Below are 17,683 nucleotides of genomic sequence, written 5' to 3'. Positions count from 1 at the left end.
AAGAATAACCTGAGTTGCTAATCTGGGAGCTGAGAGTGGATGGGGTGGGAGGAAGGAGGAAAATGACAGAAAGAGTAGCATGGGGAAACATGGAGAGTTGGCTCCAGCTACTGCCTTGAGGCTGAAGACTAAGTGTCTGTCTTTCCCAAGCCCTGGCCTTTGAGTTTTGCCTCTGAGAAACTTGGTCCCAGCCTAGCTCCCACCTGCCATCTAAGCCCCAGTGCCCAGCATGGAACTGAGCTCTTAGTTAATCCAAATGGTGGTTAAGTGAATTCCACCCTTGGAGGGAATGGCTTCTCACCCTTAAAGAGAAGGCTGGTGGTGGGATCAGCTTTGGGAACAGGGTCAGTAACAGGTTCAGGTGTAATTAGGGTTGAGTTAGATTGAGGGTCAGTACAGGATAGGTCATAATTTTAGATCTGTTTTAGGATTAACTATTTGCTGGCTTTTTTATTCATCAGACATTCACTGACAACTTCTCTGCTCTGTGTCTGTACGGGGGGCTGGCACCCCAAAGATGAATAAGCCTGTCCCTGCCCTTAAAGGAAGGAGAGATAAAGTCGGTCAAATGTAACAGCAGCCACAGTAAACATGTAGGGGACCAAAAGGGGAAGTAATCATTTTTACCTGATGGGATGGTTGGGGACAGAGTTAGGCCCACCCCCACAAAAAGATGTCTCCACAATATAAGGGTCCTATTTGATTCCCTCTGTTAAATTTTTGTTTCTAATTATAGAAGTTAAACATTCTTACTTTCAAAAATTTGAAAAGTACAGAAAACTATTTTTTAAAAGTTTCATCATCATTGTAAGTGAAGGAAACCACTGCTGACATTTTGCTTTCTACAAATAATCATGATCTAAGGCCTCAGTGAAGGTTTATGAATCACAGAGGAGGAGGGAGAGGCTGGCTGGACCTGGGGAAGTCTCCCCTTAAGGAATTGTGGGATAAGGCAAAGCCATGGAAGAGCATCTGGGGAACGGGTGAGAGGGTTTGTAAAGTGGGAGGAAGGGTGATGAGGCTGGAGAGACAGGAAGTGAATGGCCTTGAACACCTCACTGAGGGATCTAAACCTCATTACATTGCCAGTGAGGGAGTGGGAGAGGGTAGAGAAAGTTTTAAGAAAGGATGTAGTCATGTAACTGTTTTAGAAAGAACTCTCTCCCCAGTGGGGAGAGGGATGCACAGATGCATTAGAAGAGGGCTCCAAAGAGATAGGTGAGGTTTGCAACCAGGCACAGGGGTCGGCATCTGTAACAGCCAGTTGGGGCAGGTATCTGTCTGTTGTCAGCTGAATTAATTGACAATAAGTTGGGTGTTGCTATCCCCATGGATGAGAATTGGTTTCTCCAAGCTTCACAGAGTCCTTTTTGGCCTAGGCAGGTGTCATTCACACAGTTCTCTCTCTCTCTCTCACTCTTTAGGGCTACTCAAATCAAGACCTACTCCTGGGATAATGCGCAGGTTATCCTGGTGGGGAACAAGTGTGACATGGAGGAAGAAAGGGTTATTCCCACTGAGAAGGGCCGGGTCCTTGCAGAGCAGCTTGGTATGTACCCAACACGTGTGTGTTCGTGTGTATGTGCGTGCATGTATGCATGGGAGTGTGACATTAAGGGTGTATTGTGATTGTGAATTATGTACAAAATATGCTCTGTGTGTATTGTTTTATATTTGTGTGATGTACGTATGGGCTTTGTGCTAACTGATTATTTATGATACTTGTATATTTTGTGACATTGAATGTATAACTAAAACTTAAGTAGATGAACTCTTTTTTTGCCAGCTCCTTCCACAAAGGATTTGAGGTATCTTATAAAAATCATCATATTTATCAATAAAAAACTAAATAAGTGAGAAAATTGAAGCATCGGGAAGACAAAGGTAGGAGGAAATTAAGAGGAAGCCAAGAGTGAGATACATATATACAGAAGGTACCAAAAAATGTATTACACGTTTTAAGAAAGGAAAAACTGTATTAAAATTGTAATACTGAATATATACCAATAACAAAAGATGAATACAAGTTATGAGTATACATTTTTTTGGCACCCTTGTGTATATTGTAAATTCTTGGGCATGTGCAAGAGTTGGGCCAAAATATTGGCTTTGAGCTTCCTAGCAACCATCGCAAAGAGGGAAATATAATCAGTTACATGGTTCAGAGGTGGTCCTTAAGATAAAAACAATCCCGTTATTCCAGAGAAGCACTGCTCTTCATAGGCAACTGTAGTGCACACTCTATGTGTTGCATGTGGCAATGTCCTTAATATCAAATATCCATACAGCAGCCACCACACTGAACACCGTAGGCTGTGTCTTACAGTTTTTCTCAATGTAAACTGATGCTTCCTCACCAAAACACAACTCACAACAAAAGTAATTGTATGAAGGAAGGAAATGGTGTGGTTTACGTCTGCAGCTCAGTAATGCTCTGACCTTTTCCAAGGTTAAAGCATCTTGATCCTGTTGCTCCGTGAGATCCAGGTGCCTTAGGTGTGTCTCGGTGGCCTCACAGCGGGACTCCTGCCTACACTTGCTTAAAATAGCAGCTTTTTCTTTTCTCTTCTGTATTGGGGTCCAATGTAAGAGTGCCTTAGAGAAATCTTCTAAAAGAATGGATGTACTGCTTAGCATATAGCCAGTCTCCCTAAGTATTTCTCACAACCTAGGAATTGTAAGTTTTCAGGACTGGGGAGTTTAAAGTGACACTCTCTGACAGTTTCTGAAGTACAGATATTTGGGCTGGTAGGTGGGTAAACTATATATAATGTACATGTGAATTGTGTGTTGTATATATTTGGATTCTTTTTCACATCCACAAATATTTACTGAGTGCCTACATGCAAGAATGAAGAGATGGTACCTGCTCATATATATTTGTATTATGTGTATTACAAGTATGCGTGTGTGTGTATGTGTGTGTGTAGGGGCGTGTCCTCTACTTCTTTCTCCCCTCCCTAATCCTCAGTGTGGTCTGGAATAGAAATTAGTGAACTGCAGGTGCTTAATAAATAGGGAGGTGGAGTCATCTTGGACCGTGCTGTTCTTACCCAATCACAGAGGTTCTTTGGGTCCAGAAAGTGCCTCCACGCCTCTGCGGTTCACAGAACAATAAGCACGGGGGGAAGCCCACACCTGGATGACCACAGGCTATCTCTTTATGTCTTCCACCTGTGTTACCAGGAAGATTCCCAGCACCCTCCCTGGACCAACTCTGTCCCATCTGTGTGGAATGCTCTCTTCTTTGCTCCATCCTTTGCCCTCATCCAGCCAGTGAATCCCCACTCAGCTTCCAAAACAGCTCAAGCTCATACCTTCTGTGAAGCCTTTGCTGGCCCCCCGAGAGCGCCTTCCTATGTGCCCTCACTTAATGTGCACCATACACACAGCGGGCACCGCACCCATTGCACTTGGTACACTTGTCTTGTCCATTTCCCAAAAGCTCCATGAAGACAGCCAATGAATCTTGTGTATCTTTGTACCCACAGTGCCTAGCATATGGTCTGTCACTGAGTAGAAACTGCAAAGATATGTGTTGATTAAATTTTTATTATGTTAAGTATTTGGCTACTTCATTTTACTTCAATCCAGTTAAGACTCCCTGAGCAGCTGCTCTATGCCAGGTACTGCGCTGTGAACTAAGATGCATTCCCGCGTGACGGACAGAAACCCTGACACCCCCCCACCCACCCTGTGATCAGTGTTGTGATAGCGGGATGTGCCAGGACTTGTGCGAGCACAGAGGAGGCACCTACTTCACTTGGAGTCAGAGAACATGATGCTCAAGCTGAGTCTTGACGACCAGTAGCAGCCTAGTGAGGAAGAGAGGCAAGGACATTCTAAGCAGTGGGAATAATACTGACAAAGTCAAGAAATAACATGTTGTGTGCAAGGAACCATGAATCATGGGACTGTGTGAGCCTAGAGTAGTGTTTCCCAAAGAAAGAGACTGTGCTCCTGTAAGTGTGAAAGATGATTTTATGTGTTTTTGATGCATACTAGAAAAAATATAATTAGCATGTCAAGCCCTTAGAGTTAAACAAGACTAAGTTTTAAAAAGGTGAGATAGTTTTATATTAGTAAAAATTACAGCCAGCAGGCCAAGCCCTTATGACTGAGGTTTTTAAAAAGTGAGTTGGTTAAATATTTATTAGGTGTTTACCTTGTGCCATGCACTATTTTAAGCATTTTAAAGCATTACTCATTTAATTTAATCCATCTGGGACCCTCTAAGACATGTACTTTTCTTATCTTCAAGTTGTTTTTTTGTTGTTGTTGTTTTAACAGATGAGAAAACTGAGGCACAGAGAAGTTGAATAACTTGCTTAGGCTACACAGCTAGTAGCTAGAGTCAGAATTTAAACCCAAGTAGTAGTCTGGCTCCAGAACCTGTGCTCCTAACTACTTAACCTGACTATAGAGCAAATATGGTAATAATGGGTGATATATAGTGACCAAGCCTTGTATGAAATGCTCTGCATTACTTATCTCGTTTAATTCTTACTATAACCCTTCACAGTAGGTACTATAGATCATGTCCAATACTCTGAAAAATGAAGTTCAGAGAGGTTAAATCACTTGCTCATAATTATGCAGGTAGGAAGTGGTGGCGTCAGTATAGATCTATGAAATTTATGTAGGAATGTAGATGGAAGCGAGATTAATTCTTAGTATGGGGTTTAGGGAGGCACTTGAAGAGGGGCCTTAACGACTTGGTCAGATTTTGGCAGGTCAAGGTAACCCATCTCTGTCCTACACAGCTTCCTGAGTTTTCCGCTTTTGCTTACCAGAACTTTTCTACTTAACATATCTATTTCTCTTGCTAGACCTTGAGAGCATCCAGGGTTACGTCTCATCTGTTTCATTATCCCAAGCACCCAGAACAGGGAAGATATTCATTCATGTATACATTTATTCACTTATTCATTGAAAAATATTTATTGAGCACTCTGAGCCAGGTTCTGTTTTGGCACTTGGGATATAACAGTGAACAAAACTGCTGTGATCCTTACTGTCATGGAACTAATGGGGAAAGAGACATTAAACAAATAATTATACAAATAAATATATAATTTTAATTGGCATCACTGGGGTGAATTTTATGGTATGTGAATTATATCTCGATAAAGCTGTAAAAAATTGTGAGAAGTTCTGCATCAGTTAGGACTTGTTATGGCAACTGATAAAATCCCAAGTCAAACTAGCTTTAATTAAAAAAAAGGATTTATTAATTAAAAAAAGAATTTAGAGTATGCAGGGCTGGAGTGGAGAAGAGTATTTCATATGAAGACTAATCACAAAAAAACCATTACATGATTCCATTTATTTGAACTGTCCAAAATAAGCAAATATATATAGAGAGAAAGTAGGTTAGCTCAGGGCTAAGGGGAATGAGGAAATTAGAGGATGATAGCCAGTGGGTATGGGGTTTCTTTTTGAGTTGCTGAAATATTCTCAAATTGACTGTGGTGATGGAAATTCACACTATTTCCCACTCATCACTCCACACACCACACAGACCCTCATACATTGCCTTGCTTAGTTTAGGTGCTTGATAAATGTTCTTGTGGATTGGGATGAACAATTGAAACCTTGCATCACTGAGCCTGGTTGCAGAGAAATGAAGACCTAGTTGGCACTGATAATACCTAACTTTGGTGCACTGACTTATTGTTCCCAACGTGCTTTCACAATTCTCTTGTGATCCCCACTCTCACTACTAGCCTAGAAGGTTGCATTCTCATCGGCTCCATTATACCGAAGAAACGTGTTTCTTGCACACAATGAGCTGTGCCACACTTCTGTGTTTTTATTTTTTCATTTAAAGATTATATAACCTTTTTAGGTAGTAGTAGGTGGTAGACCCATTACCCAAACTCAGCCTTTGGACTCAAAATCCTAGGGCTCCCATTATATCATCCAATGGTGTTTTCCCAAAAGCCTAACGTACTTTCTCTTCCAATTTCCACCTTCGATCACAATATTAGTGAGATTTCTTTAGATGATGTTGTGGTAACACATAGCCTGAGTCAGAATCTTAGATAATTAAATTGTTTGTTTGTTTTTCACTTACATTGCCTGCCACTACAAGTCAGCTGTGACTGTTCCATGGGTCTTCTTACTCTGGGATCCAATCAGGGATGGCTAAACCACACAAACACCCCTAAAGCTTCTGGCAAGACTTGCACGGTCCACATTCACTGGCCAAAGCAAGTCACATGATCGAATCTGGTGTTGATGAAATGGGGAGATATATTCCTCCCACAAGGAGGCACTACAAGCCACTTGGAAATCTGTAGGGATATAGAGTCCCCTACAGGTAGCGCAGTGAATAATCTGCCACAATCATTGAACATATGATGGATCCTGGGGACACAGAGGTGAATGAGTTCCCCGCCCTCGAAATCCTTATTGACCAGGGAAATAAATTGGAAGAGAGATCATTTCCGTATCCTTTGGGTAGATGTGTGCCAGTCCTTAGCCTGTTTGCTTCGTTCTTCACCCGCTCTGTCTCTCTCCTGCAACCCCCTCTGGGGTGTTGACCTTTGCAGGCTGTGTTTCCCAGGCTCCTGTGACAGTGCTTCTGACTCGGTTAGCCAAGGAGAAACACTGGCAGGTGACTGGAGGTGGGGAAAAGGGAGAAACCTGCATATGCACCCCTAAGCCCCTTAGCCAGCTCCTCCAGTGGAGGCTGCTCCTCTTCTCTGACTCCTGCTCCCTTGGTTCTAGCTTTCTTTGGCCCCAGCAATAGTTTTTGTTTTGTTTTGATTTGGTTTTTTGCTGTTGATAATCTTTGGGTTTCCTCACTATTTTATTTGGCTCTTAGTTCTTCTATCACCTCTATAACCAATTCCCTTTGGATTAAATATTAAGATTCCCACTTTCCTGTTGGGATCTGACTGAAACAATCATGTAAGGTGCCATGGGAGTACAGGGGAGAGGTACATTGTATGTTCTGAGTGGTGGAGATGGGGTGGGAAGAGAAAGAGAAGGCTCTCTGGAGTCAGTGATTCCACAGGTGAGTGATGAAGATGGTCAGAAGGAGCTGGAGAGCATGAGCAAAGGCACCAAATGAGAAAGTGGTGATGTTTCTGGAGCATGGTGTGAGCCAGGAAGATGAGCCTGAAAAGTAGACAGAGGCCACGCCATGCAGGGTCATGAGTGTTAAGCCAGTGAGTCTGGATGTTGCATTAATAGACCTCTTTCAGTTGCAGTGCACAAATGCAAGTCAAAATAGCTCAATGTGTAAGGACAGGGGCATAGCTGAAGCAAAATGGAAGAGAAGGTCTCTGGAAATGAGATGGTCAATAAATTAAGAGTCCAGGGTGTTGGATGGATTGTCCACATGAAACCCAAAGTTCCTGAGAATAACAACCCTGGGTGCAAAGAAGACAGCGAGTCCCTTGTCAGAATCATCAGTGACCAGAGGGGCATGAGTTGAAGATTGACACATGGAGATGGGGAGGTATCAGAGCAAGACAGAGAGAGATTTGAATATATAAATGAAGGGGTAATGTTCTGGGCCAGTGTCAGGATTGAGCAGAGGTGAGTTTAGCTGGTTGTAAGTTTGGGCGTTTTTGTTTTTTAAAAATTAAATATATATATATATATATATATATATCAATATATATCATACAATATTATATTATATCAGGTATATACCACAGTTATTTAACATTTATACACCTAAAGAAGTGATCACCATGATAAGTCCAGCAGCCATCTGACACCGTACCACGCTATCACAATATTATTGACTATATTCCCCATGCTGTACGTTATATCCCATGACTTATTTGTTTTATACCTGGAAATTTGGACCTCTTATTCCCCTTCACTTTCCCTCCCCTTTTTAAATTTTTCTATTACAGTTGACATTCAATATTATTTTATATTAATTTCAGGTGTATAGCATATGGTTAGACATTTATATAATTTAAGAAATGATCCCCCTGACTAGTCTAGTACCCACCTGGCACTATACATAGTTATGACCATATTATTGACTATATTCCCTATGCTTTACTTTACATCCCCATGACTATTTTGTAACTACCAATTGTACTTCTTAATCCCTTCACCTTTTTCAACCTGTCCCCCAACCTCCCTCCGCAAGTTTCTGAATAGAAGACTGAGGTCAAATTCAGAAGCAGGCAGTGTGGACACAGTCTATGGGTCTCTGACAGCTGCCTTTGGGCTGGATGGGTAAATACAATCATTTTGGGGTGGAAGGAATCATGTCAGATTCAGTTAAGAGTTGGGCCCTATTAAAGACAGCAGCAACCCCATTGTTCTAAAACCAATTAGAGGGAGGAAAGGACTAGGGGGGCTAGTCTGATTAATTGGTTTTCATCTTCCTGACCTCACTAGATTCTCAGCTCCTGAGAATTCTTACTAATGAACCTGAGGAAAAGGTTACTATCTAGGCCTACTAATGAAGACTCTTCCAGGAGACGGACAGTAATTTCAGGGGGGGGGGGGGGGGGGGGAGGGGCAGTGTGCATCTGAAGTTGTTCTGCTAGCAAAAGAGACCCATGAGCTGGTTACTTCCATTACAGTTTTCATGCCTTGGGTGGCTTTGAGATGACAGTGAAGACATGTCCTCGGCACGACATGTAAGTTCTCCTTGTGTGGCCACCTACTACCTCACCTCTCACCACTTTGAGCTTTTTGCTCTAGTGATAACAAATTGCTACAGTCATTCTAGCATATACCAAGGCTGTTTTTCTGCCCATTATCTGTGCACAGGTTGCTTCCCCTGCATGGTGTGTGCACATGCCCGTGCTCACACGTACACTCACAATCACATGCCTCTGTCTAGCTGGTATCGTCTTAGGAATCAGCTTCTCCAAGAAACCTTCCCTGGTCCCGAGGCTCATTTAGGTACCTCCTTTGTGCCCTGAAAATGCCCTGGTTTCCCATCATTCCAGCGTTTACCACTATAATATTATCACTATATCTCTCCTGCACTAGACGAGAAGTTCCTCAAGGGTAGCAACTGTCTGATTCCCCCCAGCGTCCCCAGCGCACAGCACGGGATCTGCCATGCTTGTTGAGCTGAGTTCTTATGACCCCCACTGTCCCTTCAACCACATCCTCCATGCTCATTCCAACTTCCTTCATTCATCTGTTCATTCAACCCGCACTCACCAAGCACCCACTTCAGCTGGTGTAGGGGCTGAGATGGATGACGTGGTCCCTGCTCGGGAGCTCCCTGTCAAATGGACTTCTCCTTTCAGGGTAATGTGTGTCATGGCAGAAGGAAGCACAGAGGAGAATGAAGAGGCCCTAGCTAAGCTGAGTCCTGAAGAATGAGAAGTTAGGGGAAGAGCCTTGCTAGATTCTGGCCTTAAAGGCTCCCATCCCACTAACTTCTGGAAGCGTCCTCTCCTCCTCCTCCCCTGCCATTCTCTCCCTCCACTGCACTCCTGCACAGCCTCTGGTTTGCTTTACCTGGGTTAGAAGTGTTATAGTGTGTTGTCAGTGTTTCAGCTGAGAGCAGGACAAGGGGACATAAAGGATTAAGCCCTGGCTTGTGTCCCATCTCTGAGCCTCGGTTTCCCTATCTGTAAATTACAGGTGATAACCCTTGACTCACCCCAGCCTGCTCACAAGTTTGTTTTAAAACTGTGAACTTTAAAGGACTCTGCACATATGAGGGATTGACACTGATTAGTATGTCTTTTCTCCACAGTTAGATTTGGTCTCCTTTGTCCCTGGCACTCAACACCAGACCTGGCACAAAGTCAGTGTTCAGAAAAGACCTGACTTATTGACTGACAGTGAATGATAAAGAAAATGAGGCTTTCCCCAAAGGTCCTGGGAGATAATGCAGGGGCAGGGAAGCTGGGACTAAGCTGAGCTAGGGACTTAAGGGAAAGGGATTGCCATGTATTCCACATGCCAATCGCATCACATACTTTTGTGCATTTAATTCTCAATACTACCTTATGAGGTCGGTAATATTCACCCCATTCTTTTCGTGTAACTGAGGGAACAGGATGAGAGAGGTTAGACAACTTGCGTATGGTCACACAGCTGGTAGCTGACAGAGACTATATTCAAATCCAGGCTCCATGACTCCTGGACCTCTTCCCACTGCCTGCCTGCACAATGTGGCATATACTCCCCTCAGTGCCAGTTCCTCAGAAGGCATTTGTGCCCTGGCCTTGATCTTCATCTAAAGTGATGGCTTAAGCCTATTTATTTCTTTACCTGTTTGCACCTTTCCTAGACAAGTAACAGCCCTCGTCCCCTAACAGTGTCACTTATAATAAGCCAGCCAAAGGCCAGACAGTCAATTTTTATGACATTCATTAAGGAAAAGCTATATGCTGAAGGGTCTCTGAAGCTGACTAGGTTTCTACAGCTTGAGGATAATGAGCCAGCAGCTGCCTCCTTCTTCATCACACATCTGCAATTAGCAGGCACTTCTGCAGCTTGCCTTTTTCTCAGGTCAGGAAATGGGCCACAGGAGAAGCTGTCAACTGGAGGTGGGCTGGCAGGAGCTGTGAATGTCTTCAAGCTGGAATGGCCAGGGGAAGAAGAGCCTTGTTTGTACCTGGGGGCTTCAGCCCTCTTTGTGATCAGTGGGATAGGGGGAGGAGGAAAGATAACCCCCTCCTTTGTGGGAGAAGATGAAAAAGGGAGAAAGAAAAAGAGGAAGGTGAGAGCAGCACATGAAAGAGGAGCAGAAAGAAACCGTCACAACAGGCAACTTTTGTACAGCACTTTATCCATCACCTCACTCAACCCTCCCAACTGCTCTCAGCTGGAAGACACTGTTATTATTCCTGTTGGACAAACGGGGAGTCTGAGACTCAGAGACTCAGAGAGGTTAAGTGATTCAAAAAGATGAAGTGACTTGTCCAGTTTCAGACACTGTGGTAGTCAGATGAAAGCAAAAGAGGCCAAAGATAATTGTAAAGGAAGAAAAAGATATAATCGAGGTGGGGGGAGAGGGGAGGTAAATAAAAGGGAGAAAGAAGAAGAAATGGGAGTCCAGGCTGTGTATGGACTTGGGAACCAGCCAAACCCAGATCTAAACCCAATTTCCACTAATACAGCCACGTGACCTTGTGTGAGTTATATAATCTCTTGGAGCCTTCATTTTCTCATTTATAAGTTGGAGAAGATTATATTTATCCAACAGGCTGCTGTGAGGATTAAGCAAGATGATATTTATAAAGCTTCTAGCATGGAGTCTGGCATATAGTAGGTGCTCAATAAATATTAGGGATCCCAAGGAGAGAGTGTAAGGGACATAAGGGGAAAAAAAGGAGCTAAAATGAGAAAAAGGGAAGAAAGAAACTTTTGAGGAAAAATAAAGATAGACTCAGAAGGAAGGGAAAGAGGAAGGTGAACAGACAAAAGAGGAGGGGGTAGGCTGGGCCAAGGAAGTGAGAGAGAAGGTGGCTTACGCTTCTAAGGGCTGCCACCCACCTGGCCAAGATTCTTCAGTTGGGAAGCAACAACTTTGTCTGAATCAGGAGGACTTTCTTATGTCTCCTGGGACAAATAAGTTCTAGTCATTGTCACAGAAAATGTTGTTAAGGATCTGAAGGTACAAAACAGACAACAATGTCCCATGCTTTAGGTGCAGTTTTCCCTGGGCCTTTTATTGCGTTTATGAGGGGAGGAAGAGATACAGAGGAATTCTGGGGGAATTCAGGGAGAAGGAACCCCATTTAGTGGAGATAAGCCAGAGTGTCTGTGAGTAGAAAGGGCAAATAGAGCTTTGCTTATTCAGTGTGGGCCTTGGGGTGCCACTCAGAGCCCAGACTAGAGCTGGCAAGGCTGGGGTGAGTAGGAAGCAAGGGAAAGAGAAGGAAAAAAACTCTGGTTAAAAGTCTACAGCCTGGGCTTCTGATACTGGTGCCTCCCCTTATCTTGGACAAGTCAGTTTATTTCTCTAATCCACAGTGTCTGCCTTTAGTGAAATGGGGAGGGTCTGCCTGGACACTCCTTCCCCCAGGCCTGACAGGAGGATCAAATGACATAATGGATGTGATAAGTGCTTTGGAAACTGCGAAGTACTGAGCACACATATTGAAGTATTCACTCCATCAGAAAATATGCAAATGACCCCCCTCTGTGCCAGGCACAGGGCTATGTACTTTACATGCATGATTAGTCCTTGAAGTAATTCTATGAGATAGGTAAAATTACTGCTGTTGATAAACCAGGGCATTGGTTCATAAAGAGAATAGGGGACTTCCGGGGGTTACACAGCTGGCTAGTGGTAGAGCCAGCATCTATCCAACTCTGAAGCCAGTCAGCTTATCACTGCCCTGTACCATCTCCTTGAGGCAGAATCCTCTGCCCTTAGGCCTCCTTGCTTCACTCCTGAGTACTGGCTGTATTAATCCAGAGTGTTCTGGCCAGGTGACACGAAAAGGAAGGGGAAAGCCTTACCTGTATCTATCTCTCTTCTCTCCTCAGGGTTTGACTTCTTTGAAGCCAGTGCCAAGGAGAACATCAGCGTGAGGCAGGCCTTCGAGTGCCTGGTGGATGCCATTTGCGACAAGATGTCTGATTCACTGGACACGGACCCCTCTGTGCTGGGCTCCTCCAAGAACACCCGTCTCTCAGACACCCCGCCACTGCTGCAGCAGAACTGCTCCTGCTAAGCAAGGCCCAGCTTCCTGCTGTCCCCTCATTGTGGCCCTACACCCACTCTGCTTCCCCAGTTACACTGTCCACCCCAGCCCCAAGCCAGCTGAGTTGCTGCCGTTCATTGCCTGCAGTGGATGTGGAATCATGCCCCTGGGGTTCTTTGCAGATGGCCCCACTTATAAGACACTCAGCACTAGACTAAAAGTCAGGTCACAACGTGGGTGGAGATTCACTTTACGAAAGAAGACTCCATTTTACAAAAGGGATTCACTACAGGGACTTGGAAACTGAATTTTTTTTCCACCTTTAAAATAAGATTTCCTCCATTTTTCAAAATTTGACACACACACACACACACACACACACACACACACACTTTTCAGGCCTGGCCAGCTGTGTAAAGTGAGGCCCACCTGCACAACTAATCCAATTAAAGCAAACCTCCCCACACAAAACACCTTGCTTCATATCAGGGTCCCTAGGGGGCTTTCTCTCACTGCAAGTCAAGCTCTCAAAGCCCTGTGCCTGTTGTCGCGGATGCCCACAGGCCTGGGCAGTTGCTGTGGTGACAGGCCAGAACTAATCTCCAGAGAGGTCAGAATCTCTAATGATGCTGAGGGAGCAAAGGCTGAGTCAGAAACACACTTAAAAGAAAAAGATGATTCCCTGCAAAATGTCAAATTTTCCTTCTGTATGAAAGAGCCAGTGAGGGAGCTCAAGGAAGAAAAGGAAAAGAGAAACACAGGCAAGATAAAGAAACTCAACATGAATTTCTGATTTTGCTGCTTTCCAGCTGGATCTTAACCATGGGAACTTTATCAAATTGGTCACTAGTTCTTAGACTCCCAGAATCTGAAAACTTGAGTGTGGTCGGATTCCAAATTTTATCTACTCTGACTAGTTCCAATCTTCCTGTCTCTGACAAGTGGCGGTCAGGCGTCACAACCAAATCTCTTTCTCTAGAGCACACCTTCTAGGGACGGGAGCCCACCGTCCACACCATCTTTGGGCATCTCTCATAATCAGAAAGTTTTTCTTGCTCTAAGATGAAACCTGCCTCCTAGAAATCTTCCTTTTTTCACTCCATTTGTACCAGCTCTGCTGCCAGGGACCCCACAAACTCTGCTCCCCCTGCCCTCTGACACCCTCAGAGGACTGGAGAACAGAAATGGTGATCCTTGAATCGACCCTTTTTCTAAGTCATTCTAAGTCAAACAGTTCTAATTTCATGTGCCATTCTTTACAGGGTCTTCTCCCTATCCTGCCTTTTCTCCCAACCCATCTTTCAATCACTCCTGAATAGTCCAACTGGAAAATGTGATTCAAAACAGAATAAATCTGAGGTGAGGGCATGACCTTGACAAATTTGGGAAAGCTAAAGTCAGATATCCCGATCCCAACCTCATTCTCCTAGGAGTAAAACCTTAATTTCTATCAAAAAGCAGATGTGAAACCACTCCTGGTGGAAGCTGCTTAATTAAATACCTGAAAAAAACAAAACAAAAAATGAAAACTCCTGTGAAACAAACTGAATGGATTAACTCATGATTCTAGCTTGTATGGACACAGCAAGTGTTCGGGGTTTTTTTTAGCTGAAATAATGACATGGAACTAGTGATACTTCTTGAAAATCTTTCCTCCCAGCCCTGGCCTGAATCCCCAGCTTCCCCATGTACTAACATACCTCCTCAAAAGTCAGTGGGGGAGGGGGAACAACATCCCAAGTTTTCTCTCCATTTCAAATGCAGCTCATTGTCCTAGGAAAGTGCATTAACTAGCAACAGGTCCAATGGACTGCATAAAAGGAGCCCTTCAGAATCAGTCCTATGGAGATGTTGCTTTCTCTGATGTAGTGCAGAGGATGGAACTTTGGTCTTAGAATCAGGAGACCTGGACTCTTTCCTTAAATCAAGCGTGACTCTGGACTAGTTACTCCCCATTTCTAAGTCTTGATTTCCCACTTATAAAATGTTGGGGGGTTATCTGGGTAATCTTAAAGGTCCCTTCTGGCACTAATAACTCTGAGACTTTTTTTTTCATCTTCGTCATTGAAGTTGATCTGCAAAATAAACCCTACAGGTGAGAATTATCACCCCAATGTCATTATCGCTAACACTGATGTCATGCTTATTCTGTACTAAGCATTGTTCCAAGCACTTTACTTGTATTTACTCAGTTATCCTCCCAACATCTTTGTGAGGGAGGCACTACAATCAACCTCATTTAAAGATGAGGAAACTAAGGTACAAAGAGATTCTCTAGCTTGCCTAAAGTCATTCCACGAGTAAATGATAGAAAATGGGTTCAAGCCCAGGCGGTAGGCTCCAAGGTCTGTGCTCTTCACCACATTCTATACTACATTTCTAATAGATAAACTATGATCCAGAGAGGTTAGGAGACTTGGCAAGGTCACACAGCTAGCAAGTGTTAGAGCTATGTTAGGATTCAATCCCAAAGCCATCAGATTTCAAGTCTACTAGAGAAAACATTTATGTCCCTAATCTGTTAACAGATTGTTCAACGATTCAGACTAATCTGAGGTGATGGATGTCTAACACTTCTAGAAAGCCGTCAATCAGTCTCTTAGGCAACCAGGTCCCATGGGCCTGAACAAAAAATGCCCAGTGCTTCTCAGGCGCAAGCACTGGCTTTCCCTGTACCTGCGTCTGTCAGGCAATTCTTACCTAGCTCCCAGGCAGTGCTTTGAGCAGCCTCCCTGTTCTAGCAATGAGGTATTTTGGGGAAGTGACTTAATCAGCTTCTCTGACCATGGAAGAAAGTGGTCCCTTCACGCGGCAGTGGTTCTGGCTGTGCTTTTTACACTGTAAAATCCCATACAAGTCAGGGATTATTACTATTTTTCTGGAACATCCAATAAAACCCTACTATTAGGGTTTTAGACTGAGTTCCTCATGACCCCTGGGTATTTTAGTACATATATCAAATAATCTTTTCTCTCCTACTTAGTATCCAGGCAAAGATTGAGAATTAAAAAAAAACAAAAACAAAAAACAACTGTCAAATTCTTTAGAACTCAGGAGTTGGTTAAAAGGAGCAAGCACCTTTATAACAGAAGGAATCAAGAGTTAAATGTAATAGTAGCAAACTCTTCTACTGGTGACAAACAGACCTGCTTGTTAGATGGCAGTTCCCCAGCCCCACTCTGTGACCTCGTTTCTGCCAAGTGCAGCTTCCAGCTGATTGCAGTGAAATGTTCATCAATCACAGTAATAGTGCAGTTAGCCACTGAGGTTCAAGCTGCATAACATGTGTTAGTGGCAACTTGTCCTGGTTTTCATCTTGTTTAACAATCCAAATAAAAGATTAAAAAAAAACCCACACACACACAAAAAACAACTCTTGACCTCTAAAGAGGCAAAAGTAGGCCAAAAGTGCAATACAGTATTGTAGCTATTTATAGAATCTGTCTTAAATGCATGTGTATCTGTAAATACAAAGTGATTCGTGACTTATTATTGTCTCCTCAGTCTGTAGCATTATTAACTTCTAGAAACCACAATGGGGTAGAGTGTACTGAGTGGTCACAGACTCGTAGATTATTAGATTTGGAAAGGAGCTTAGAGAAAATCTTGTCCAGTCTCCTTGTTTTACAAAAAGGAAGGTTGAGGTCTAGAGAGAGGGAGGAAATTTCCCAAGGTCACTCTGAGACGGCATTTGTGATGGGACTCGGGACTAGATCTTGGATCACCTCTGGGAAGACATTCACCTATTCTATATCTATGATGGGCCTGGCACTATCACATATTAGCTAAATATAGATGAAAACAAATGATCCCTGCCTGCAAGGTACCTACAGTCTAATGGAAGCGTGTTTCTAAGATATTATTATCCTCGTTTGTCAGGCAAGAAAACGTAGCCTGGTAAAAGTTAACATGCCTAAGTCACCCACTAGGATTATTTGAACTCGCCTCTGTCTGACTCATGTGCTTTCAAATTTCCTCTTCAGAGTGTTTCTCAGATGAATGGTACATGCGGTGATGATGGTGACATGGTGACACGCTCCCAAGGATTCTCAGAGTTAATTAAATAACCTCAGTTTCGACATTGTTTCACACTTGCATTGTGTCTTCCACAGAATGATACGAACACCCTCCAGACTGAGCTGTCTCACTCACATCACTGGTCCTGCCCTGAAGTTCCTAGTTTGGGTACCCAGTTTCCTAGAGTATCTTGAGGAATGTTTGTTTGCCAGCAGTTTGGAATAAAGGGAAGGAATTACAGCAACCAGTATCCTGGGATCTCATTGATTTTAGACTCCCCATCCCAAACCTACATTTGATTGATTACCTGCCACAGCTGGTGAATCAAACAGCAGCCTGTGACTGGGAGTGTGTGTAAGAGACAGGCCCATGAGATACAAATACTGTTAAGGGATGCTTTTGAAGGCCTGGATCCCTTATGTTGAAGTAGGCAACACTCAAATTTATTCATTCAACAAATTCGTGTCTAGTATGTGCCAGGATACAATCAGTGGCAAATCAGACACAGTCTTTGCCTTCATGAAGCTTACAGTCTAGTAGCTGGTGATTTAGTCTAGATACTGTAAAGTAATCACCCCAATATAATTATGAAGTGCACGATGGGAAAGGCACACATTCTACGAGAACACATAACTGGGAATCCTGAATCACCTTTGTGGGGCTGTTTCAGGGGCCTGAGGAAGACTCCACTGCCTTCAAATACCTCCACGACCCACTGCCATTGCTTTACATTCCTCAATTCAGCTTTTGTTTTTTAGTTCAAACCTTTGGTGGCTGATTAAGTACAAATCCTCCCAAAGGAGTAAGGGTGAGGGAAGGAACATCTGTGTTGTGAAACATCTTCAGACTGCCTGGTTAGAGTTAATTGTCCTCTGAGGAATATAGCAAACCATTCCAAAACTTACTGACTTAACACAACAAACGTTTATTATTTTTCATGATTCTGTGGGTTGGCTAGGTAGATCTTCTGGCTGAGGCTGGATACTCTAGAATGGTTTCATTCACATGTCTGGGGTCCAGCTGAGATGACTGGGGTGGTTGAGGCCTCTCTCCATAGGGTTTCA

The 17,683-nt window shown here is 43.5% G+C and overlaps 1 protein-coding gene across 1 annotated transcript in view; it reads left to right on the top strand.

The window, feature by feature from the left end:
* RAB3B (RAB3B, member RAS oncogene family) overlaps positions 1-14,125 on the top strand; it is a 56,706-nt gene extending 42,581 nt beyond the window's left edge. The window contains exons 4-5 of the mRNA XM_019742890.3: positions 1,425-1,549; positions 12,445-14,125. Of these exons, the coding sequence (XP_019598449.3) occupies positions 1,425-1,549; positions 12,445-12,632 (313 nt within the window). The 3' untranslated portion in view covers positions 12,633-14,125. The remainder of the gene's footprint in view (positions 1-1,424; positions 1,550-12,444) is intronic.
* Positions 14,126-17,683: the final 3,558 nt, after the last annotated feature.

This window comes from Rhinolophus sinicus, chromosome 14 (genome assembly GCF_057876585.1).
Source record: "Rhinolophus sinicus isolate RSI-liver-muscle chromosome 14, RSI-T2T, whole genome shotgun sequence".
Classification (NCBI taxonomy): Eukaryota; Metazoa; Chordata; class Mammalia; order Chiroptera; family Rhinolophidae; genus Rhinolophus; species Rhinolophus sinicus.
The sequence above is the reverse complement of the archived record's forward strand: the minus strand, read 5'-3'. Positions and strand labels throughout refer to the sequence as shown.